This window comes from Sciurus carolinensis, chromosome 14 (assembly GCF_902686445.1).
Source record: "Sciurus carolinensis chromosome 14, mSciCar1.2, whole genome shotgun sequence".
NCBI classification, from domain to species: Eukaryota; Metazoa; Chordata; class Mammalia; order Rodentia; family Sciuridae; genus Sciurus; species Sciurus carolinensis.
Window position 1 is genome coordinate 84,320,890 of NC_062226.1, and position 25,633 is coordinate 84,346,522.

At 35.1% G+C, this 25,633-nt stretch overlaps 1 protein-coding gene across 3 annotated transcripts in view; it reads right to left on the minus strand.

Annotated features, from left to right (window-relative positions):
• The window catches only part of Gkap1 (G kinase anchoring protein 1), a 57,867-nt gene extending 32,234 nt beyond the window's left edge, over window positions 1–25,633 (minus strand). Inside the window, exons 1-7 of one of the 3 annotated variants that reach the window (XM_047525208.1) lie at window positions 25,284–25,633; window positions 24,775–24,891; window positions 16,123–16,381; window positions 15,170–15,313; window positions 6,273–6,350; window positions 4,377–4,500; window positions 1,297–1,319 (exon numbers count right to left, since the gene is read on the minus strand). In XM_047525208.1, coding sequence (XP_047381164.1) covers window positions 1,297–1,319; window positions 4,377–4,500; window positions 6,273–6,350; window positions 15,170–15,313; window positions 16,123–16,338 — 585 coding nt within the window. In that variant the 5' untranslated portion in view covers window positions 16,339–16,381; window positions 24,775–24,891; window positions 25,284–25,633. The remainder of the gene's footprint in view (window positions 1–1,296; window positions 1,320–4,376; window positions 4,501–6,272; window positions 6,351–15,169; window positions 15,314–16,122; window positions 16,382–24,774; window positions 24,892–25,283) is intronic. The other 2 variants (XM_047525207.1, XM_047525206.1) reach the window with 2 other exon arrangements.

The following is a 25,633-nucleotide window of genomic DNA, read 5'->3' on the forward strand; positions in this document are numbered from 1 at the left end:
TATAGATGCTTGTTTAAATACAACTCATCTTGAACATATTAAATAGATAAGATCCTGCTGGTCTGCATTTTTGTTTATCTTTCATATCATAAAAGAAGAAAAATCAAGTATGGAACAGCTTATAGAATTAAAACTATCTCCCAAATTGCTCAATGGGTAAAAGTAAATTGAAATTTATAAGTTGAACGGTTCTAAAACCATTTCTACTTTTGAACACAGATTTAATATACAATCTAACTATGTGGTTATTTAAATTTTAATCTAAGAAATAGTATCAGTGGGTAAATAACTTCAAAAAGAATTTCAATCATCTGTTTTAACAACAAATCAGGTTTGTGTTTGCAGGTATAGTTACAAACTAAATTATTAATAGTCAATTATTTAGATGTGGTTTTCTTTTTTTATGGTAGTATGGAGGACTGAACACGGGCAAGTATGATACCACTGAGCTACATCCCTAGCCCCAGATGTGGTTTTAAGCAATGGATTAAATTTTCCTAATCTGGCAAGCAAATGCCTGAAACAAAACAAAACAAAACAAAAAGGTCAGACACAAAATATACAGAATATTCTAAAGTGAAATCTGACCATGAAAAAAAATTAATCACCGAAATCACTAACAATAAAGCATATATAACAGAAGAATAATGAAACTTGGAAATTATTACTTTAAGAAACCAAAAGAACTATAATATTTTATTACTATCTTCCTCAACAGAAGAGGATATTTTATAACATCTCTCAATTCTAAAAGGTTTGTAGAGGCAGCAATAGAATCTTAAAAGAAAGGGACCTATAACACTAGGAAAGTATGTAGGCAATATTACTCTTCAATGATGAAAGGTGGAAAAGCATATAATCAGACTATTCTTACCCATAGGTATCTATAGAAATCAGTTCAACTCACAATTTCCATAATTCTCAAAATATCTGAGATATGGTGTCCCAGGATAGGATTTTCATACAGATTAAAACATAGACGCTTTTCCTTTGACTTTTAAGTTTGGAATACACATGGCAGTCTTTTGGCCCATGTGCACATACTTTCAACACACACACACACACACACACAAATTAGGATAATAAACCCAAATGTTGTTATACTTCATGCAAATAGTATTTTTATCCTATATTTTCTATCCTTAAAATGCCAAAACCTAATGGGTTCAATCAAAACAAACCTATGGATTATCCTTTAAACAGCTATGTCTCAAACAAGACTGACTCCTAAATGTTTAAACTGTAATTCTTAAAATCAACAGTGTTTTCTAGAATATAAGATGGTTCCAAACTTACCTCAGTCTTTTTACTAATATGATCTGTAAATGAAAAAAAAAAATGAAACTTCATTAAAGGGAATTAACATATAAAATGTTTTAGCATATAACTAAAACTAAAAATTAAAAAGGGTTATCTAGGACTCATATTGGATTTACTTTTCTAGGTCTAAGATGTTAAAATTCAGGACATAATTACTAATTTGCTCAGCTTAGGGACCGGGATCTTGTATCTTAGTTAAATGCCACCCACACCAAGGGACAGTATTAAATTTTAGTGAGTTTCATAATTCAGTTATTTGGTTTCATGGTTTCATAAAATTTCAGGAGGGAGAAAGTTGAGGAGACACAAATGTTCAATATCAACTTAAGAGTACCGTAACTGTAAAAATAAATTAGATTTCCTTTGTTGAATGAAACAGAGTATGGCAGCAATTTTTATCCTTTAAAATGTAAGCTATTTTAAAAATACACATCATCATTACTTGATAGTACTAAGAATAAAACTCTAAATACTGATATAAATTCATAGAATATAAAAATGAGCTCATAAAAAACATATTTAGATGAAGTAAGTCATTGACTCAGAAACAATGCATTTCAGGAAAGGAATTACTAAGAACAGGTAAGGAAAGAAAGACATAAAGGAATATACACAGATACAGGTTGCATCTGAAGTACAAGCAGGGAGCTAGTACTCTTATTTAAATTGGAAATGATCAGGATATCTAATAATAAAGCTTTTTGTGTACAGCAGAAACTTTACATTCTCAAGGACTAAAAATAACTTAATAGCTTTCTTTTGACCAAAAATATGAAAGATGGTACAGGTCTCTAAAACATCTTTCCATCAAAATAGTCTATAAACACAGTAAATGCCAAAATCATAAGGTTCACATTAAATTACCAAATCCTGGTAGGCCACATGGTCATTATTTTGGCCTATTTTACTTAACATACAATATGATACCAGAGTCAGAGGAAAAATCACAACTGTGATAACCATGACTTATAAATACTGCATACCTTCCCTTTTACTGATGGTTTTCCCAATGTAGCTAATAAATGTATATACTATTTAAGAAATCAAACACATGTAAAATAAATGAGGAGTTTTAAATAATTCTTTTCATATTTCTGCTAATTTTTAGTGAAATATATTTCTTATATGAAATCTTTCTTACTAATAAATAAGACATTTTGGGCTGGGGAGATAGCTCAGTTGGCAGAGTGCTCACCTCGCAAGCACAAGGCCCTGGGTTCGATCCCCAGCACGACAAAAAAAAAAAAAAAAAAAAAAAAGACATTTTATTTTAACAAGCATGGGTGCTCTGAAGATGCACTTTTTTTTTTTTTGGGTGGTGCTGGGGATTGAACCCAGGGCCTTGTGCATGCTAGGCAAGCACTCTAACAACTGAGCTATATCCCTAGCCCCGCATGTGTGTTCCTTTAACCCTGAAGTAAAGCAAATTACTCAGAGGCAGACTATAGGAAAAACTCTTGAGCCTCAAAAGCAAGCAAAATAATCCTCTAAATTCATTACTAGTTTCACAGAAAGGCTTGCTTTGAAAACAGTGTTTAGATCTTTCATTTTTATTTTTTTAAATTATTCCTATAGTAGCATTTATACTCATAGAACTGTTCAAAATATTAAGGCTGAATTCTTGTGAATGAAACAAATCATTCTGTAGCCACTCATATGGTCAGCAACTATTCTATTATATACCCAAGCACTGTTCAAATTTTCTGTGATGATGGTAATTATCTACAGTTGGGAAAATATGGAAGCTACTAGTCACAAATGCTATTGAGCATTTGAAATGTGGGTAATGTAACTCAGGAGCTACACTTTTAAATTAATTTATATTTAAAATGGCACACATGAATAGTGGTTACCGTATTGTACAGCACAAGGTAAGGTATTTCCCATATTAGAAATTATGTGCATGGGCTGGGGTTGTGGCTCAGTGGTGGAGTACTAACCTCACTGTGTGAGGCCCTGGGTTCGATCCTCAGTATACCACATAAAATAAATAAATAAAATAAAGGTACTGTATCCATGTACACTAAAATTTATATATATATATTTATATTATATATATAATATATATATTTTATATATATTTATATCTTAAATATATATATATTTAAAAAAAAAGGATGTGCTTTGTGATCTGTCTTCAAAAGTTTAATGGAGAATATAATTCCCTCTATCACTGTTTGATAATGAATACAAATGATGTTATAAACAGTTTTCTGGAAATAAGTTTCATTCCAATATTTGTATTTTATTTTCTAAGGGGCAATTCCAGATAATGTGAAGAGGTTGATCAATAATGGTTGAAATGTTTGGTCATTTCAGTTTATATATATGAACAATAATATATTTTAAGGTCACTGAAACTGCAAATGCCAATTTTTATTTTTGGAAAGTTTTAGAATAGTGACAAAATTCAAAAATACAAAAAGATAAGTATTTACTGAGTTTTATAAAGTTTTAATGGTTGATTTTAAATTATCCTAATCCCCAAAAAGTTTATTTTCTAAACATATTGCTATGGTTTGTCTGTCCTCTTCAAAATGTATTCTGAAATTTTATTTATTTATTTTTTTTTTGCAGTGCTGGGGATCAAACCCAGGGCCTTGTGCTTGCAAGGCAAGCACTTTACCGACTGAGCTATCTCCCCAGCCCTGAAATTTTATTTTCATTGAAACAGTATTAAGAGGTGATTCAGCCATGAGGGCTCCACCCTCACAAAATAGAAATGATGCCTTGTTATAAAAGTGTGTTTGGCCCCTTCCTGCTCTCTCGGGTTCTTGCCTTCTTCCACATGACAATGCTGCAAGAAGGTCCTTGTAAATGCTGGCACCTTGATACTGAACTTCCTTGCCTCCAAAACTGAATCAATAAATTTATGTCTGTTATAAATTATCCAATCTCAGGTATTCTAATATAAAAACACAAAACAGACTAAGAAGCAGGTTTACATTTTAAATGATACATTAGAAAACAATAATTTTTATAAAAATTAGTACTTACAACTTAAGTAGGAAAAGATAATTATGGTTCTAGCATAACAGATATTGTATATATATTACCTTCAGATTGAAAATCTTTTAGTGATACTGTGAGAGGCTTGTCTTTTCCCTGATGATTCTTTCTTTTATCCTTTTTATTCATAACTTTTGGCTGAGTTGAAGAATTCTCAGCATTTTCGTACTCCTAGAAAGAATTACCAATAATAATTGTTTGGTTTATAAATTATAAAATCAACTGGCCAATAAGTAATGAGTTTCTTAAAGTTTTATTTTAAAGATAAGAAGCAGATTTGAAAAATCAAAACTTGATCAAATTGTGTAAATTTTATAAAAGACCTATTTATATGCTCAACCTCTCACAACTTACATTACAAAAGAAACAAAAATATTTTACCTTTATCTATAACCTCTTTCCATTCAGAACCAAATTTAAGACAGTACATTCTCACACCACTGAAATCTAGCTTCTGTTTTTCTTTAAAATTAAGGTCAACTTCCTCTTAACCACTAATCCAAAAGGCTTTTTTTCTTTCAACCACATCTTGGTTTTCTCAATACATTTCTGACTTCAATGGCTTCTTTATCTAACCCTCCTAAAAATGTAGCTGCTGTTGCGACACCTTCCCTGAGAATGCCAACACCATTTACTGTGTTGGCACCTCCTCTAAGAATATAGCTAATCCTTCCATGTTTAGAAACTCAACATTTATCTAAACCAGACAAATCATAATTATATGGTGATATTCTATCTGATAGTTTTATGTCCTAAGGAGCAATACAGGAAGATTTTTTCAGTATAACCTGAAAGAAACATTTAAATGATTGAATCACAATAAAAGTGAGCTGTATCCATTTTTTAGTTACTGATTATTATATGTGAACAGGTAACAATAAGGGTTATAATAATTCTCTATTATTTGAAATAACAGGAAAAGAGATATGGAAAATGAAACTAACACATATACTATACAAAGGTCACTTTACTAGCAACTTTTAACCTTTTCCATTAAACTTTGATTAAGCAGAAAAATCATCTGCCGTGAATTTTAATTCCTTTCTTCCTTTCATCTTGGATAAAGTTGTTAATGTACAATAACATGGCCAAAAAGACCTAAACATGACCAGGACCCATTTATGATCAACCAATGAGTAACTGCAAGTTGAATTAATTTAATGAACCAACAAAATCCCAATAAATGTTAAAGACTAGAACGCTAAATGATATGAAGATAATCAATGCTCAATTTAAATACAGAAACTGGAAACCAACACTACTTTTTATTTAAAATGTTTCTACAGTCATAAGATCCATTTCAGCACACAACCTAATAAATAAACCTCAGTGATAAACACTGAGTTTACAAGGCCAATATGTCAGAAATTATCTCCCACTTACTTTAGCTAACAGCAGTGTATCTCTGGCAAAAGTATCTTAATGAATGACTGGAGTACTGTAGTTCTTATTTTTACTTAAACTTTTTTTGGGGGGGTGCTGGAGATTGAATCTCTGTCATCAAGCTACAAACCCCCAGACTCCCTACATGTACCTATATTTTATGTTCATTTAAAATTAAATTATCTGTTGTGAATTTTATTCCCTCTCTTCCCTTCACCTTGGTTGGAAGAACTCTTCAACATTCCAAATCATTAGAGAAAGCTTAGCCCACAGGTTTACATTCTCTCAAAACCTGAAGAGTAACTCCATTATTAAAAGTTCTTGATAATATTGTTACAATGATGACAATTTGGATAATCTTTATCTAATTTTATTTTATTTTTTTGAAATTCTGGAGATCAAACCCAGGGTTCTCATAGGCACTAGGCAAGTATTCTACCACTGAGATATATCCCTAGCACAGTTATATTCCCACACAAAACTTTTATATAAAATTCAGAAAGGACAGTCCTAGTCTCAATCACTTAAAACTTTTAAAATATCAATAAGTAAACAAATACCTTTTTGTGCTCTTCATATTCTAATTTACTTAGCAACAATGCCTTCTCAAGATCTGCTTCAAACATTTCAGATGTCAGCTAAAAAAAAAAGTTTCACAATAAAGTGATGACAGCATCATACCACTATTACACCACATTAGTAAAACAACATGACACATGACAATATGGAAAAGAAAACAAGTAGTGGTTCAATTTGCCTCTAAACTTTTTGTTTTGTTTTGTTACTAAAGATTGAACTCAGGGGCACTCAATCACTGAGCCACATCCCCAGCCCAATTTTGTATTTTATTTACAGACAAGATCTCAATGAGTTGCTTAGCACCTCACCATTGCTGAGGTTAGCTTTGAACCCACAATCCTCCTGAGCCACTGAGATTATAGGAATGCGCCACTGCGCCCAGTGTCACTAAACTTTTAATCCATATTTCTGACATTTACTTATGGAAAGGGAATTTGTTGTTATTTTCAATTATGTCTTTTATTCTAATATTCGAAAAATAAGTTAGTGGGCAGGAGAACATATTAAAAAGTTAGAAGTCTTGCAAAACATCATTATTATTTTTTATGTTAACTCAAAGAATTTAAATATTAAGGTAAATGATTCTAAACAAATGATAAAAACCAAAAGAAATGGGAATTTTAAATTTAAAAAACATGGCTCTCCCCAGCATCTGATTATAATTGTAGCAACTGAGAGCTTAAATTTACTTTTTGTTTTCCCAGTACTGTAGACCAAACCCACAGCCTTGTGTATACTGGAAAAGCACTCTAACACTAAGCTATAAACTCAGTATAAAAGTAAATAATACTTATTTAAACTTCAGTTTCTGAAAACAACAACAACTAAAAAGTCACTGTAATCAGTCATCCTGATAAAAAGTGAATTTTAAATGAGAGATGTGGAAAAAACTAAACTTTGAGAGATCACAGAGATGCAAAACTTAAATTCCTGCTCTACCTATGCTAGCTACAACTTTGGACAAGTTACCAAACTTCTCTGGATTCCATTTTCCTCATATGTAAAGAAGAAATTGGAATATTAACCTTACAGTGTAGTTCGAATGATTTAAAATTGCAATTCAGGGCTGGGGAGATAGCTCAGTAGATAGAGTGCTTGCCTTGCATGTACAAGGCCCTGGGTTTGATCCCCAGCACCAAAAAAAAAAAAAAAAAAAAAAAAAAGTTGCAATACATGTGGAGTACCTAGCATAGTATCCGCCTGACATAAAAAACGGTACTAAGTAAATTAGAACTCCCTTCCTACCTTAGAAGGAAAGCTCTCCCATATTCTTAAACAGAATTAATATTGTCAAAATGTCCATACTACCAAAAGTGCTATTCAGATTTAATGCAATTCCTATTAAAAGTCCAATGACATTCTTCACAGAAATAGAAAAGGCAATCATGAAATTCATTTGGAAAAATAAGAGGCCCAGAATAGCCAAAGCAATCCTTATTGAGAAAAGTGATACAGGAGGCATCACAATACCAGATGAATATTATACTATAGAACTATAGTAACAAAAACAGCATGATATCGACACCAAAACAGACATGAAGACCAATAGTACAGAATAGAAGACACAGAGACAAACCCACATAAATATAGTTATCCTAGACAAAGGCACTGTAAACATATATTGGAGAAAAGATAGCCTCTTTAACAAATGGTGTTCACAAAATTGGAAATCCATATGTAGCAAAATGAAATTAAGCCCCTTTCTTTCATTCTGCACAAAACTCAACTCAAAGTGGATCAAGCACTTAGGCATTAGACCAGAGACCTGCTAAGAAAAAGTAGGCCCAGCTCTCCATCATGTCAGCTTAGGAACTGAATTCCTCAACAACTCCTAAAGTGCAAGAAGTAAAATAAAAAATCAATAAATGGAATAGTAACAAACTAAAAAGCTTTGTCACAGCAAAGGGAACAATAAGAACATTAAGAAAGAGCCTACAAGATGGGAGAAAATCTTTGCCACCTGTACCTCAGATAGAGCATTAATCTCCAGGATATACAAAGAACTCAAAAAACTTAACACCAAAAAAACCAAAAACTCCAATCAATAAATGGGCAAAGGAATTGAAAAGGAACTTCACAGAAGAAATATGAATGGTCACAAATATGAAAAAATTTTTGTTTTTTTTAAATTCAGGAGATCCAAGATGGCAGACTAGAGGAAGGCTGTATTTGTTGTTGCTCCATAACTCAAGATTCAAGCAGAGGAAATACTGTTTTTCTGCCCACCAATCCCTTGCTGTTTACCCCATTCATCAGCCACGATCACTCACCCTCAGACAGCATACCGCCTGCCTTTTGAATGCGGATCACTCACTGACTGCCGCCTATCATCCACCATTTGCCGCTTCTACATGCCTATCGCTCACCTTTCACTTACCCATCACCCATCACCTGACGTCTACCCACAGATTGTCTGCCATTAACCTGCAGACTGCCCACAGACCGCTGGAAGTCCACTGTCACAGTACCAACAGGTTTGGTTACATGCAGCTGCCACCATCTTGGAACAACAATCCAGGGCCTGCAGGTTTGCCGCCACCATATTGAGGCAGGGCCAATTCAGTCTGGGGACTCAGGCCAGGGTCTTGAGATGTATTGGGGTACCTGCAGGTCTGGTTGCACCAGAGGTCTTTCTGCCATCTGGCTGCCTAGTTGCAGGGTTGCTCCTTTGTGTGAAAGCATCCCTGGTGGTGGTCTCTCTGCAAGTTCAAAGGGCACTAATATCTTGGCACTGCAGCAAGACAGGGCCTGGGGAAGCTGAAGCCCAGGTCCATCAGATTGCAGCTGGGTTTTCGTGGGTCAGTCTGGGTCTGGCAAGCCTGTGGAAAACTGGAGATGAGGGGCAGTTTCCTGTGGGGAGCACAGGTTGAAGAAACTGGAGAAAACCTGGCTCTCTCCAGCTCAGTGAGTCCTCAAGTGTGCAGGGACAGAAGGGGCTGGCTACAAAGGGTGGGAGGACTGTAAGAGGGTGTGAGGGCATTTTGCTATCAGTTCACTCACTGGACTGGACCTAACATCAAACTTCAGACGACCCCACCCATCGGTAGAGAAGGGAAACTAAGAAACAGAAAATTTTTGAAAGCCAATAGAAGCAATCATTCAATTTTCCATTGAGATATTCCTCCTTTTTTTCTTTTTTTGCCCTCTCTCTCATAATCTACCACCTTTGAATCCGAATGTTTTTCATGCATCAATTTATTGAGGAATGGGATGTCTGAATAGTATATGGCAGTTCTGTTGTATATACTTATATTTTTACTTTAAAAAAAAAAAACCTGTACATATTATTTTCTCTCACCTCCCTGTCTCCCTGGATTCTCTTTCTCACTTCTCTCATACCAACAGCCAACTTCTACTAATTCCTCCCTTGCTCTTACAATAAATTTTTACCTCTATCTTCTCTCCCCCTCCCTCATAAACATCACATCTTACACTACTTCTGTTTCCTCACTGCCTATCATTTGAAATGTTAAACCCTTTTAGCAAATTTACTCTTTACATTATAGACAATAATTGAATACTTCATTTCTGTCTACTGTGACAAAACTGTAAACAACTTAATAGGAGCATTTTGGAAATCAATAAACATAATTCATCACATCAATAGACTTAAAGAATCATAGGATCATCTCAATAGATGCAGAAAAAGCATTTGACAAAACACAGCACCCCTTCAAGATCAAAACACTAGAAACACTAGGAGTAGTAGGAACATACCTCAAGATTGTATAAGCCTTCTATGCTAAGCCCATGGCCAACATCATTCTAAATGGGGAAAAATTGAAAGCATTCCCCCTAAAAACTGGAATAAGATAGGGATGCCCTCTTTTCACCACTTCTATTCAACATCATCCTTGTAACTCTAGCCAGAGCAATCAGAGAGACAAAAGAAATTAAAGGAATATGAATAGGAAAAGAAGAAGAAAAACTATCACTATTTGTCAAGGACATGATTCTATACAGAAAATCCAAAATATTCCACCAGAAAACTTCTAGAACTCATAAATGAATTCAGCAAAGTAGCAGGATATAAAATCAACACCCATAAATCTAATGCATTTCTATACTCAGGGACAAATCCTCTGAAAGAGAAATAAAGAAAACTACCCCATTCACAATAGCCTCAAAAAAATAATAAACTATTTGGGAATCAATCTAGCAAAAGAGGTGAAAGACCTCTACAATGAAAACTATACAGGGCTGGGGTTATAGCTCAGTGGTAAAACACTTGTCTTACATGTGTGAGGCACTGGGTTTGATGCTCAGCACCACATAAAAATCAAATAAATAAAATAAAGGTATTGTATTCATCTACAAGTAAAAATTTTAAAAAAGAAAACTATAGAACACTAAAGAAAGAAATTGAAGAAGATCTTAGAAGATGGAAAGATCTCCCATGCTCCTGGATAGGCAAAATGAATATTTTCAAAATGGCCATACTACCAAAAGTGTTATACAGATACAATGCAATTCCTATTAAATTCCAATGACATTCCTTATGGAAATAGAAAAAGCAATCATGAAATTCATTTGGAAGAATAAGAGACCCAGAATAGTCAAGGCAATCCTTAGTAAGAAGAGTGAAGCAAGGAGGTATCATACTCCCAGACCTTAAACTATACTACAGAGTAATAGTAACAAAAACAGCGTGGTATTAGCATCAAAATAGACATGTAGACCAGTGGTACAAAATAGAAGACTCAGAGACAAACCTACATAAATACAGCATCTCATACTAGACAAAGGTACCAAAAATATACTTTGGAGAAAAGATAGCCTGGAAATCCATATGTAACAAAATGAAATTAAATGTCTATCTCTCATCCTGCACAAAAATCAACTCAAAGTGGGTCAAAGACTTAGACACTAGAGCAAAGACTCTGGGCTTAATAGTAGGTCCAAATCTTCATCATGTCAGGTTAGGAACCGAATTCCTCAACAAGACTCCTAAAGCACAAGAAGTAAAATTAAGAATCAATAAATGGAGCCAAGCGTGGTGGTGCACAACTGTAATCCCAGCAGCTAGTGAGGCTGAGACAGGAGGACTGCAAGTTACAAAGTCATTCTCAGAAACTTAGTGAGGCTCTAAGTAACTTAGCAAGACCCTGTGCTCTAAATAAAATATAAAAAGGGCTGGGCATGTGGTTCAGTGGTTGAAGTCCCTGGGTTCAATCCCTAGTTAAAAAAAAAAAAAATCAATAAATGGAATGGATTCAAACTGAAACATTTTTCCTCAGCAAAGGAAACAATAACATGAAGAGAGCCCACAGAATGAGAAAAATATCTTTACCACATGTACCTCAGTTAGAGCACTAATCTACAGGATATATAAAGAACTCAAAAAACTTAACACCAAAAAAACAAATAACCCAATTGATAAATGGACTAAGGAACTGAACAGACACTTCACAGAAGAAATACAATCAACAAACTTCTGAAAAAATGTTCATCATCTCTTGCAATTAGAGAAATGCAAAGCAAAACTACTCTAAGATTTCATGTCACACCAGTCAGAATGGCAATTATCAAGAATATAAGCAATAATAAGTGTTGGTGAGAATGTGGGGAAAAAGGTACACTCATTCATTGCTGGTGGGACTGCAAACTGCTGCAACCACTCTGGAAAGCAGTATGGAGATTCCTCTGAAAACCACCATTTGACCCAGTTATCCCACTCCTCAGCATATACCCAAGGACTTAAAATTGGCATACTATAGGGACACGGTCACATCAAGGTTTAGAGCAATTCAATGCAAAATATCTAAGCTATGGAACCAACGTAGGTGCCCTTCAGTAGATGAATGGATAAAACAATGTGATATGTATACACAACGGAATATTTCTCAGACATAAAGAATGGAGTTATATCCTTTGCCGGTAAATGGATAGAACTGGAGACTGTCCTGCTAAGTGAAATAAGCCAATCCCAAAAAACCAAAGATCGAATTTTCTCTCTGATATTCCAATGTTAACACATAATAAGTGGGGGGAGGGAAGAACAGACATTTAATGGATTAGACAAAGGGGAATGAAGGGAAGGGAATGGGGATGGGATTAGGAAAGACAGTAGGATGAATCAGATGTAAATTTCATATGTTCATATGTGAATACACAACCAGTTTAACTCCACATCATGTACAACCAAAAAAATAGGAAGTTATACTTCATGTATGTATGATAGGTCAAAATACTTTCTACTGTCATGTAAAACTAAACAGAACAAATAAGAAATAAAATAAAATAAAATATCCAGTCTGATTTTTCATTGCAGGCAAACTATTTTTCTTCAGTGCATATATTTATAGTAATACTTCCTTATTTCTCATTCTTCAAATTAAAATTTTAAAAGACCTAAAGTTGGCTTTAGTTTTTTCAAGCTTAAATTTAAATCTAAAGATTAAAGAAATTTTTGTCAACATTATCTTTAACATCTTTCTTCATTCTACTGATTTTAGGAACACTAATTGTTTCTCTGATCTCATTTCAGTGTTCTCTAACCTATCATGTAAATTTTATTGACAAAATTTATCACAAATTTTCTTTCATATTACTGTCTCAATTTTCTTCTAGGTATATTTAGTTCTTCTAATGAAGTTTTAAAAAAATCTGATATTACTTATTTCTTAAATTTTTAAATTCACCAATCTCCCTTTCAATTCCTGTCTCTCACTCACTTTTTCATTTCAGTCCATTATCTTACCTCACCTTGTTATATAACTATCTCCCCCACCTTGGCTTTTATAAAATGTTCTAGTCTCTTGATTGTTATTAAAATTAATTTCTGTTACAGTGAATCTTTTCCAAAGGATGTTTTCCCTCTGGATACTAAGGACAATATTCTTTTCCTATTCTGTGCCAGAAACTTTTCTTTAGCTGACATGAGATTAATCATGAGGTTAATCTCATAAGGTACAATGGATCTTCTTTACTGTCTTCCTCTCAGATTTTATGCTGAGGTTTAGTTAATCGAAATTTGCATTATCAATCTAGTGATTTAAGAATAGATTTTGTTTTGGCATAATTTCCCTTTTGTTTGAAATAAGCTGCCACGTATCAGGTAAAGTTTTTTGTCAGATTCAGCGCTCTATACTTGTATTTCTTCTAGTGCTGTATTCCTACTGTGTCAGGGAGAACACACACCACATACTGTTTACTTTTTGCCTACTACGGTTACTTCCTGATTCCTCCAAATGTAGTTACTTTTGAAACTTATGACTCCTCACAGTAAAATACAATCCAAGTGACATACTGTCTATTGGTTCCAAGGCCTGTACTTATCTCTTCCTCATCTCTTGGTGTAATTATTCAAGGTTCTACTCTATTTTCCATGACCCTGATTATTTTCCTCCAAGTGAGACTTCTAAATAAGGTACCAGGTCTTTCTACATGACCCATAAATAGTGTACTCAGCAGAAATTTCTGGTCCTTGCATTACATCCTTATAGCATCAGAGTCAATTCAACATAATTACTTTTCAGAATTACCAGGTCATTGTGACAGCAATCAGTGGAAGGAGAAGAAAGGATATCAGATACCTGTACTCAAGTTCCCATATTGCATGGAATTGATTCTGGTGACTTTTGAGTTTTCCTTCAGTTTTCTAGTAACCTTCAGGTCATTAGGAGAAATTCTCTCTGGTGAGGACACTGGTAGCTACTACTGTCTAAAAAAGCAGCTTATTATAAGATTTACACTTTAAGAATCAGTCACAATGAATATTGTGTAAGAGAAAAAGAGAAACCAATCCCTAGAAATAGTACAAGATGCTTTATCCAATCAATGTCTAGAGACATTACTGCACAGGTCTAGAGTAATAACTGACCCTCATAAAGATGGGCCTAAGGCAATTCAAAATCCTAAAGAAAATGTTACAATTAACATAGTTTATATTAAAAGTTTATTACAGTGTTATCTACTTCTCTTAGAACTAATATCCTAAGATAGGAATAGCCAGTCTAACAGACCAAACATCTGCTAGAACAATATCTATTCCCTATTGATCAAACAATAGATAGCAAATAAGCAATCTTTCATTTCCTATACATATAGCATCTCCTAGAGTACATTCCAGGCTTAGTCTGTTATTTTCCTGCACACAACAAAAAAATTATTGGTCTTAATAAATTAATTTGTATGGTTGCTATTAATGATATTAAATAAAATTATAAAAGAACAAAATGTCATGTAAGTAGGTTAAATAAACAAATGCTATCAACAATATTATATCAAGGCTAAAAAAGGAAGCTCCCCTCAAAGTTCTTTTTATACAAAACTGTCAAGTAAGTATTACAGACCTCTAGCTCTATAAATGTATCTTTTAAAATTTAAAATAATTTAATCTTGTTCTTCTACCTTCCCTATCTCTTCTTCATCAAAAAGCAGATGAGTTTTAAAACAAACAAACAAAAAAACCAACCACACACACAGTGCTAGGGATGTAGTTCAGGGGTAGAGTATGTGTTTATGTTGATCCCCAGTGCCAAAAATGCCCAAAATGACAACAAAACACCAAGATAGTACTGCTTTGAAGTGCCAAAACTAACATGAATAATAAATGAATCAATCAGTTTTTCTAGTAGATTTAAAAAAATCTGTTATTAGAAGCAGCAAACAGGGCTGGGTTTGTAGCTCAGTGGTAGAGTGCTTGCCTACCATGTGTGAAGCACTGGGTTCAATCCTCAGCACCACATAAAAATAAATAAAATAAAGGATGTGTCCAAGTACAACTTTAAAAAAAAAAAAATGCAGCCAACACATGTCAATGAATCTAATACAAAGTGCTCCTCAGAACAAGGGCAATATAAATTCAGATGCACTGCCATCTTAAAAATTTTCCAAATCACTGAAAAAGAGAGTAAAATTATTTACTTAACTGTACCTGTTCATCTCTTTGTCTCCACTCTTGCCAATTTTCTTCTCGTGAATCTTTCTGTACCGGGTTTGACAATGAAAGCTCATGTTGCGTGTTACAAATGGCATGGGAGGATTTCTGGGGAATTTTCTTAAAAGCAAGATTCCTGAGCTATAAAACAAACACAAAATATCTTATACCTTGATTAATGATTTTTTTTGGAATTTAAAAAGATAAATGATATTTTTAAACTTCTACTGTATTCACTGTGTTAACTCACACAACAAAAATAATTTGTAGATTTAATTTAAACTTTTATTCATTTAATTTTTTGAGACAGTCTTGCCCAAGCTGACCTTAAATTCCTGGGTTCAAGTGATCTTCTTGCCTCAGTCTCCTGAGCCAGCATGAGTGACTAGTTTAAGGTGGTTTACTTTTTTATTTTTCTTGCAGTGCTAGGGATCAAATCCAGGGCCTAGCACATGCCAGGCAAGCATTCTACCACTAATCTATACCCCACTCCTTATCTGTGTTTTTTATAATCTTTGTATAGTATTAACTTTGCTATTACTTCAAATGTTGGTAGAGTTAAAGATAAAATGATTAAGTGAAAATGGATTTAATTCTATATTACCACCATTTTAATGATTCCTCTTTATTAAAGAGAAGTATATATTCAAGGTAGGAAACAGTAAAACAAGCATGCTTTTAACACACAAAATACAGTTCAAAATACAAATTTAAAAGTTTAAATAGATCACCTTTTGAAATGAATATGCAAGTTTCTACAGTCAAGAAAAAAAGGCATTTAAAAAACATTCACTACATTTGACTCATAAATTTACATCCATTCATTGAAGTAACATTTACTGAGTATCTAGGGATCAGGTACTATGAATACCCACGTGAACAAGATGGTACCTGCCCTATGATGCTTTACTATCTCTAGGGAAAGCAGAGAACACAAATGTAACTGTTACCTCATTTGCTTCATTCTGTTGCTGTTCCTTCTTTTTTCTTCTTTTCTCTCTTTTTTTCTCATTTGTAGTTGATTTGCTTCCCAAAGTTTGAGACTTTCCGGTATTCCGACCTTTGCCTTTTCCAGGTTCAGAATCAGAACCACTGCCACTATCCACTTGTAACAGTGCAAAACGAGAGGCTGTAGTGGGAACAGAACTAAGTACTGCTGAAGCCATGGTACAGATTTTTCTTTTAAAATACTTCTGTCAAGAATAATTCCTGTAGGAAAGGAGAAGCATAAAATTTGTTCTAGATTATAGAACGAATATATATACACACATTTCACTTGATGTCAGATTTAGTAATTGTTGGATTCATACCCACAGTCCCACTGGCAATAACATACTTTTTAACAAGTAAATAATATAAAATTATACAAAAGAAAAATGATATATTGATATTTCACAGATAACCACTGCAAGACTACCATCAATATGTACCCATTTTTCCATATGAATTGCAAAAAAAAATTTTTCTTCCCTTTTAAATATTGATGTAATATATACACAAATTAGTGGAAAACATTCTAAATCAACATGGTTTATGTTAGAAAAGGACGCTGGACACAGAAAGTCCAACTACATGTTTACCCTCAACTTCCAAGAAAATTTAAAAGGGCATAGAAAAGAATATTCTTACATTCAAAATGCTTAAATTTAAAACATTTGATTCAAGAGACCATGCTTAGAACTGAGAGCAAAATAAAGAGCTTCAATTCCCCAATTCCCTCAACCAAAAAAAAAAAAAAAAAAGAAAAAAAAAGAAAAACTTTTCAAAATTGGCTTTCACATTAGCTTTTAGTTCACTAGTCTCTGTGCACCCTACTAATCCAAGCATAGGTAAGCGTGCTTTCATTTAGTGCTGTTAGCATTTCAAGAAACTTTTAGACTTGGAAATGATAAAGGCCCTTTAATAAATTTCTAGGTCAAATTACTTAATTTTGCAAATACAATAAAAGGAGTTTAGATTGATTAAGTGACTTGCCTAAGATCATTCTATAAATTAGTGGTAGAGTCAGGACCAGAACAGTGATATTTTGAAGCTTACCATTTCCTTCTCTCTTCCTCCCCACTCCCACTTTTTTGAGGTGCTTGGATTTGAACCCAGGGACCTCATGCATGCCAAGCAAATGCTCTTCCACTGTACAGTCCCAGCACAGACTTTCTTAATAGATTATGCAACTCAGAAATTCATTTTTATTTTAAAATAGGTACATAAAAATTGAACTAGAGTTTTTAAAAAAAAAATGAATGCTCAAAGTACCAGCACCAAGATTAACAGAATGTTAATCAATCCCTATCCTATGTCTCTCCCCAAAAGCATTCTCCCACTGCCACCATCCAGATATAACTACCATTTTGATTTTTGTGTTTATTCATTTGCTTTCCTTATATCATATTTGGCTTGAGTCATAGTGCTTAGTGCTCATACCTGAACTAGCTGCTGTCATTGCCACAATATTTTGTTACACATATATTTCTTCTTACCTCACAAATCACTAGTCTACTATTCAGTGTGGGAGAGGATTATGCAGAGGTGACTACTCGGAGGTGAGTATCACTGATGTCCATTTTGAAAGTTAACCACATGCTCTAGTTTGTATGTTTTCAGGAGGGAACAAAAACAAGCATGTATTAAATCTTTCATCTTAAGAATCCAGAAAAATATTTGGACATCTTTCCATTTTCTTCAGTATAATAAAGAAAATCATAAGAGCTGATACTTGAAGATGTGCTCTAGCAGTCATTAAATCACAGTATTTTTAGTATAATGCCATGTAAAGACCCATTGTTCCTGTATCCAGAATATGTAAGTCGAGAGAAAATCACAATATACAGAGATGACATCACACTGATATATCTGATATATCACATATCTTTAGGTTTAAACCTTTCCTACAAGTATAAATTATAAATTTATACTTTTTTATCCCTTATAAATTATTATAAGTGAGAAAATATTACAAAAATTAAAAAGAAATTCCAGACTCAAAAAACTGTGGGAAAAAATAACTCTGCTTCAACTTCAACATGTCTTATTAAAATTATCCTATATAAAGTTTTAGTTGCTTTGAGCACTTTAGGTACAATAAGCCCACTCAGCTGTTCAACTATCACTAGATTTAATTTTAACTGTTAGGACTAAAAATTCTAAGTGGCGGGGCTCTATTAGTGCTCACAAATATTCACTGCCCCTCCCTGAAGAAGGAATTATATATCACTTTCCTGTTGAAAGTCATATATAACTACCTACTTTGGCCAATGAAATATAAGCTTTAAAAAGCTTTAAGTTGGTGTTTCACCATGTTCTCCTTTCCCTGCTTCTGTGAGTGTGAAATCGTGTATTGAGATGGGAGTCACCATTGGCCAGATGTGACAGTCAAACTATAATGAACAAAGGTGCCCTTACTAATGATACACATGTAGCAGGAAAGCAATTTAAGTTGCTTTAAGTTGCTCAGATTTTCAGATTGTCACTGCAGTATAACCTAGTTTTAGTATGACTTATATTGCGCACAAATTTCTTTTCCATTCTAGAAATGATATCAAAATTGTGAATTTTATATTTGGGTTGCTCTGCATGAGTGAAATGTTCATAAACATTTATTCTAAAACATCTCTCCAAAACTCAGAAATCTTCCTTCCATGATATAAGGCAGAGAGTTTCCTTAACCAGTGTATTCTTAGATAGTTTCCTTCACACCTTCAGGTAGCCAAGGAAAACCCTGGAAAAATCACAGCCTCTGGAGAACCTCTGATGCAAAGTACCTCTGGTACTTTCCAATGGGTAGCTCCTGCTCTGCAGTTGTGTTAACTCTCACAAGGGAAATGCACCAAACCTTGGATATCTACTTAATCTGACAGCTGTAGAATGCACTGCTGCTTCATGGTAGCCTGTTGAGTTTCTGTTCCAGGTGCGCAAACAGTAAGGACACGGTTACAGGGAACAGAAGGAAGGAGCAGGGGAGCCAAAAAAATCTCCTAGTGAGCAAACTTGGGTCTTATCTCTTTACTGACATTTTTCCCCCTTGAGCAATGGTATGGTCTCTTAGTATAAAATCTAGTTGCAAGGTGACTACTCAAACAATGCATATACTTTCTGCCCATTAATTTGTCATTATTTTAAAATGCTTGAAGTTAGAAAATCCAACTGAACTTGAAATCCTTTCATTTAACCACAAGAAATTTCATATTATATTTTTATAACCTTTTATTCTTTAAAAATAATTTTTACTGTTATAAATCACTGAATTATTAAGGTAACAGTTTGTTTTGATTATCTATTCAAAACTTTAATGGAGACTCAGAAGAAATCATCATTTAAAAGTCTAAAATCAGGAACTGTATATTTTATTTCATGAATAAATCTAATATTTAAAATTTTATATTTATAGAAGCAATCAGCATTATCTCATTAGAAATACAATTTTTTTTTAAATTTTAAGTTTTAAAAATGTAACTAAGCATGTCTGACTCTACTGCAAAAAGGGTTTTGAAACAGACCAACATCTACCCCATCTAGAAACTAAGGTTTTCATCTTTTTGAAAAGTTCATAGGCACTGAGTAATAGCTGAGCAGCCAGGCACTGCCAAAAATCAAAAGTTCTAAAGATTACACCTAAGGTACTACAGAAGCAAAACATCAATTTACCTGAAACCAAAGAATCACAGGACAATCTTAAACAGTAACATACAACAGATAATATTTCCCAAATTAGTGAAAAGAAATAAAAGAAAAACAAAGCAAAAAGAAGGCATTAGAGTAAAAACTGTTACCTGAGGAAAAAACAAATGATAAATACTTGAAAGGCAAAATTATTTTTCTGGGAAGTATATACCACCTCAACAACCCAAGTGTTAAAAATAAAAATTTAACTGTGAAAGGGTAAAATGTAAAAGGGGAAATATGCAGCTAAAGGAATAGGAATGAGACAACTAAAAGGGTTCAATCTGTGCTTCATGTTGTAGTTTAAAAAAATAAATAGCCCAACTCATCATCTCTCCAAAGCCATGAAAGAAATCTACACACCATGACAAAAGACACCCTAATTAGTACTTCAGAAGTTGTAGTGGGAGAAATGTAAATTTTAGATAAAATAAATATAACAATATACAAATAAATTCCTATTTTGAAAAGTGTGTATTACCAATACACATATCAAAAAGAACAAAGAAATGCATTGGCTTACTCATTATGCTTCCCTTCCTTTTTATAGTTTTCACTATTTCCCCAAGTGTTCTACAATAATATTACTTCTGTAAGAAAAGAAAAAAAAGAAAAAGAAAAAGAACCCATCTCTTCAAGGAAAAATTGTCATGTATAGCCAAACTGAAAAAGTTAAGTATAATGTAATCAGTGCAATATTGATTTTCCTACCTTGTGTAAAATTTAGAAAGAGCAACTGCAGGTCAGAATTGACAGTGAGATGACTTTAGTTTTGTTTTTTTTTTTTTCTTTTTTGCGGGTACTGGGGATTTGAACCCAGGGCCTTGTGCTTGTGAGGCAAGCACTCAACCAACTGAGCTATATCCCCAGCCCTTCAGTTTTTTATGTTAGTAATGCAAAAGTCGAATGACAGAGATCGACTGCCAAAGATGAACTATGCCCAGCAGCTCCAGAGGCTGAGACAGGGTCGAGAGTTCAAAGCCAGACTCAGCAAAAGTGAGGTGCTAAGCAACTCAGTAAGACCCTGTCTCTAAATAAAATACAAAATAGGGTTGGGGATGTAGCTCAGTGGTTGAGTGTGCCCCTGAGTTCAATCCCTGGTACCTCCAAACAAACAAAAAGAAAAAGACAAATTATGTTACATGATTTTAAGAGAATATTACCTTCATTAACTAATTTCTAAGAATTTGGGGTTGTGCTGGGGTTGTGGCTTAGTGGTAGAGCACCTGCCTAGCATGTGTGCAGCACCAGGTTCAATCCTCAGCACCACATAAAAATAAAAAATAAAGGTATTATGTCCATCTACAACTTAGAAAAACAAAAGAATTTAAAGAGGAGTTGTCATATAATTTTGGAATTCCTTTGGTACTTTTTAAAAATCTTACAGATCATAAAGATATCAGGCTTTTTAAAGGTACCATATTTCAGGCCTTTACTAGGGCTAATATTCTTTAGTCTATCTTAAAATTCTGCATCTCTGCCTCCAGTTATATCTGATATTAGGATAGATTCAAATATAGCTCTTATCCCTCTTCTCTCTCTTTTCAAAATACTTAGTCTTTAAAATTCAGTTAGATACATGCTCACTTACATATTCCTATGTAATGGGGCATACATTGCAAATTTTAAGTATAGCAGACCTCCCCTAAGCCATTGTTAGTCTACGAACATGATAACCTAATATATATTATAAAGATATTTACATATTACTAAAATATTGTAAAATCAGGTTTTGGTCAAGAAATCTAATAATTATTTTGTACTTTGCCCCTCTTCCCTTTGAGTCTTATTTTAAATTAATTTCAGGGCTAGGGGTGTAGCTCAGTGGCAGAGCACTGGCCTAATATACACAAAGCTTTGGGTTTGATCCTCAAAACTACAAAAACAAAAACATAAAATAAATCTTTCCTCTAAAAGTAAAAATGTTTTTCAAGGTTAATATAAGAAGTTGAAGGAAGGCCCACTCACAAAATAATTTAAAGGGGTTGGGGCTGTAGCTCTAGCTCAGTGGTAGAGTGCTTGCCTTGCATGTGTGAGGCACTGGGTTCAGTCCTTAGCACCATATAAAAATAAATAAGTTATAAAATATTTTTTTAAAAATTTTAAAAACAAAATGTTTCAGGTAAAAATTCAAAAGAAATACATTCGCAATTTAAAATAAGCTTTCATCATATATAAATTTATCTTTTATTATTCTATTTTTGCCTATAATTAGTAGTAAAAACTATTAATTCCTCTATATTTGTGATTTCAATGTCAAAAGTACAACAAAGTATCCATTTTTTAAAATATTTTTTTAGTTGTCAATGGATCTTTATCTCATTTATATGTGGTGCTGAGAATCAAACCCAGGGCCTCACACATGCTAGGCAAACACTCTGTCACTGAGCCACAACCCAACCCACAACAAAGTCTCCATTTTGTACTCAGGACCCTAAAACTATTTGAGTTACAAAACTATTTGATGTACTTATTGTGGCATATATTAGGGTTTTCTATAGCAATCCTCCTTCTTCATTTTTTACAGATACTCCAGGAAAACCAACTACTTAGAATTTCTTGAGCACACACTAGTTTACTTGTTCTTGTCCATATGCTATTTTCTTTACGACAATGCCCTCCATCTCTTCCACTTAAAAGTTTCTATTAGGGCTGAGGAAGCAGCTCAGTGGTACAGAATTTGCCTAACATGTTCATGGCCCTGTGTTCAATCCCTAGTGTCACAAAACAAACAAAAAACATTTCTATTTGTTCCTCAAAATCCTGCTCAGTTCCTAACATCTCTGGGAAGCACTTCCTGGCCTGCCCTTCGAGTTAATCATTCCCTCTTCTATAATATTTCCATACATTATACTAACTTGGACTCTAGTAAAATTATCTATTGTGCCTAGCCCCTTACGGTCCTGATATCAACATTCTGAACAAGAGTTTCTATTCCTGGCTAGGGATGTAGCTCAGTTGGTAGAGTGATTGCCTCATAAGCACAAGGCTCTGGGTTCAATTCCCAGCAACAAAAAAAAAAAAAGAAAGCTTCTATTCCTAATAAATATCCCAGAAATTTGTTGAACTTAGTGGTTTTGCAAGCTTATATTCCCCAAGAACAGTGACATATGCATATAAAGTTGTGCTCTAGAAGTATAAAAATAAAAATGCAAAGTGTACCACAGATCATCCTCTATTCACGTAATGCTGATGCAGATTAACAATGATTATTAGCAGTTCAAAGTATTTATTAAGATAAATGCCTTTCTACCAATTAATCATCACCACAACTAATTTTATCTAGGAAGCATATTTGTATAGGATGCATATTTAGTTTTAAAGTCTTGAGTTAAAAGAATAAGAATGCATCAAGGTACTTAATTAAACTGTTTTCTAAAATGAACACCCTAAACTGCAAGCAGCAGAACTTCTAAATAGCTGGTTCTCTTAGGCTTTATAGAAGTTTGGAGGATCACTGCCATTATGACTTCATCCCTGTAGACTATGACCTCACAAAAGATCTCCCAGTCCACAATACCACAATTAAGGCACTTCAAATCTGATATTTTTCAAAAAATTCCTTATAAGATGAATGACACTCATCTTCTACTAGCACCATCAACCAGTTAGCCTGATCCAAAAAAAAGGAATACAATGTAGATGCCAATTAGTATTGCTTTTTTGAAATGCAACTTAAATTAACAAACAAATTGACAGGTTTGGGGTGTAGGTCAGTAGTAGAGTGCTAGCCTAGCATATTTGGGCCCTATGTTTGATCCAATAAATAAGTAAATAAAGCACAAAATGAGATAATGCTCAGTATCACTGATTTAATACCTGGTGAACTATATTATTAAATGTTCTGTTCTTCAATTAACACAAACAGTAGCTTTCACTTTGACGTCTTAAAAACTAAGGTTCACATCCAGCAAGTCCCAAATGCATAATAAAACTTTGTTCATAACATACTTACTGCAAACAATGTAGATGCAATGGGTATGCCTCAAGCTCCATATTTTTTCCTCATAGTTAAGTACTGCCTTCCCTTTCCAACCTGAGCTCCTAATTTCTGGGCCTGAGAAATCTAGCAATAAGTACAAGAGGGTACTGAATGAGGACCCAAGGAATTCTCCCATGAATAAAGTATATATATTTTCATGTGCCCACAATGTTCTTTTCCTCAATTTCTAGGTTCTTGATCTTATTCTGCAGTTGAAACCACAGGATGGGAATCTTACAGATAAGTTTATGGTGACCATTTATGAAAATTAATATCTCATTAAATAGAATTTGATACTACCAACTTAGCACAAAGTTGTTGAGAAAAAAAACTAGATCTATGAAAATTTTTAATACAGTATTCTAATTTGCCATAAGGTTTCTCAAATATTTTTATGGCTACAAGCCAAATTTATTAAACTGATGATTTCTGTTGCAATCACCAGCACATTTATCAAATAAATAGGCAATAAATAGGCTAAATGTTGTGGGGAAAATGCCATTAGGTTTTTGTTTTGTTTTGTTTTGTTTTTTTTGGTATGAGTCTATATTTCATTAGTCCTAATGAAGGCATTAGCTCCTCTTCAATTGAAAAATGTGGCTAAGGCAAAGAATGAGAAAAGGGGATAGAGAATAAAGGCAGACAGTGTAATATATTTTTGTCATTACTGTTGAATATTTAAAAAAATGTTTTTAGCTGTAGATAGACACAATACCTTTATTTTATTTATTTATTTTTTTTGAGGATCGAACCTAGTGTGCCTGGAACGTGGGAGGCAAGCGCTCCACCACTGAGCGGCAACCCCAGCCCATACTGCTCTAATATTAAACCCTGAATGCTGAGGATCCACAAAAATTTTGGAAGACAGGTCCACAAAACAACAGAAAAAAATTCTGCTCATTTACTTCTCAATAGCTGGCGGGAAGGAGGAGGAGCACTATATTCAAAAAGTAGTTCACTATACCTCATTCATGAATGAAAGCCAAATTTCACCCATAGGCTCCAAAACTTACTCGCAAAGTACAGAGAAAGAACTGGGGCTAGGCGAGACCTAACTCGGGCAAAGACGCGGCTCCAAAACCTGAAAGGAGAAAACAACGAGTCAGGTCGTCGCTCCAGAAATTTCTGAGCGCCCGGCTCTCGGGGACCCAGCACTGTTGCGGGCGGCCGCACCTGTCACTTGACAGCCCCCAGGGGTTCCGGGAGGCGCAACCACTGCCTCGCCGTCAGGGCCTGGGGTCGGGCGCGGGTATCTCCCCGCTACCCCGAGCCCTACGCCAAGCGTCGGGCCGCGGCCCTTCCCGGGAAGCGGCCCTCCCGCGCCCTCTGCCCAGCGGCTCTGCGTAGCGGGGCCCGTCGCCCCAGGCCAAGTCCCCACCATGGGTGCCGGGGGGAACGCGGTCAGGCAGCCACAACCGCCGCAGGGGCTCCGGAGCGGACCCCAGCGAGGCGGGCCCGCCTCCGCGTACTCACCGGGCCTCCCGGCCGCCGGCTCGGCCCTTCTCTCCCTCCTCCTCCCCAGCCGCCGCCACAGCTCCCCGGGCGGCCGCACTGGGCGTTGGGACCCGGCTGGGTCAAGTGTCGGGAGGGGCGGGAGCGGGCTCGCGCCTGGGAGGGGTCGCGCGTCGGCCCCGCGGGCAGGCAGGACGCTGGGCACTAACGGGTCCCGGGGTGCCGAGGCCGGCTGGGCGGACCGCGGTGGTGAGCGCGGCTGCAGGCTGCGGTGAGGGGCGGGGAGAGCGCGGCTGCGAGCGAGCGAGCGGAGGGCGGGAGGGGAGCCGGGTGGAGGGGGCGGCGTGAGAGCGCGGGCCGGGGGCGGGGCC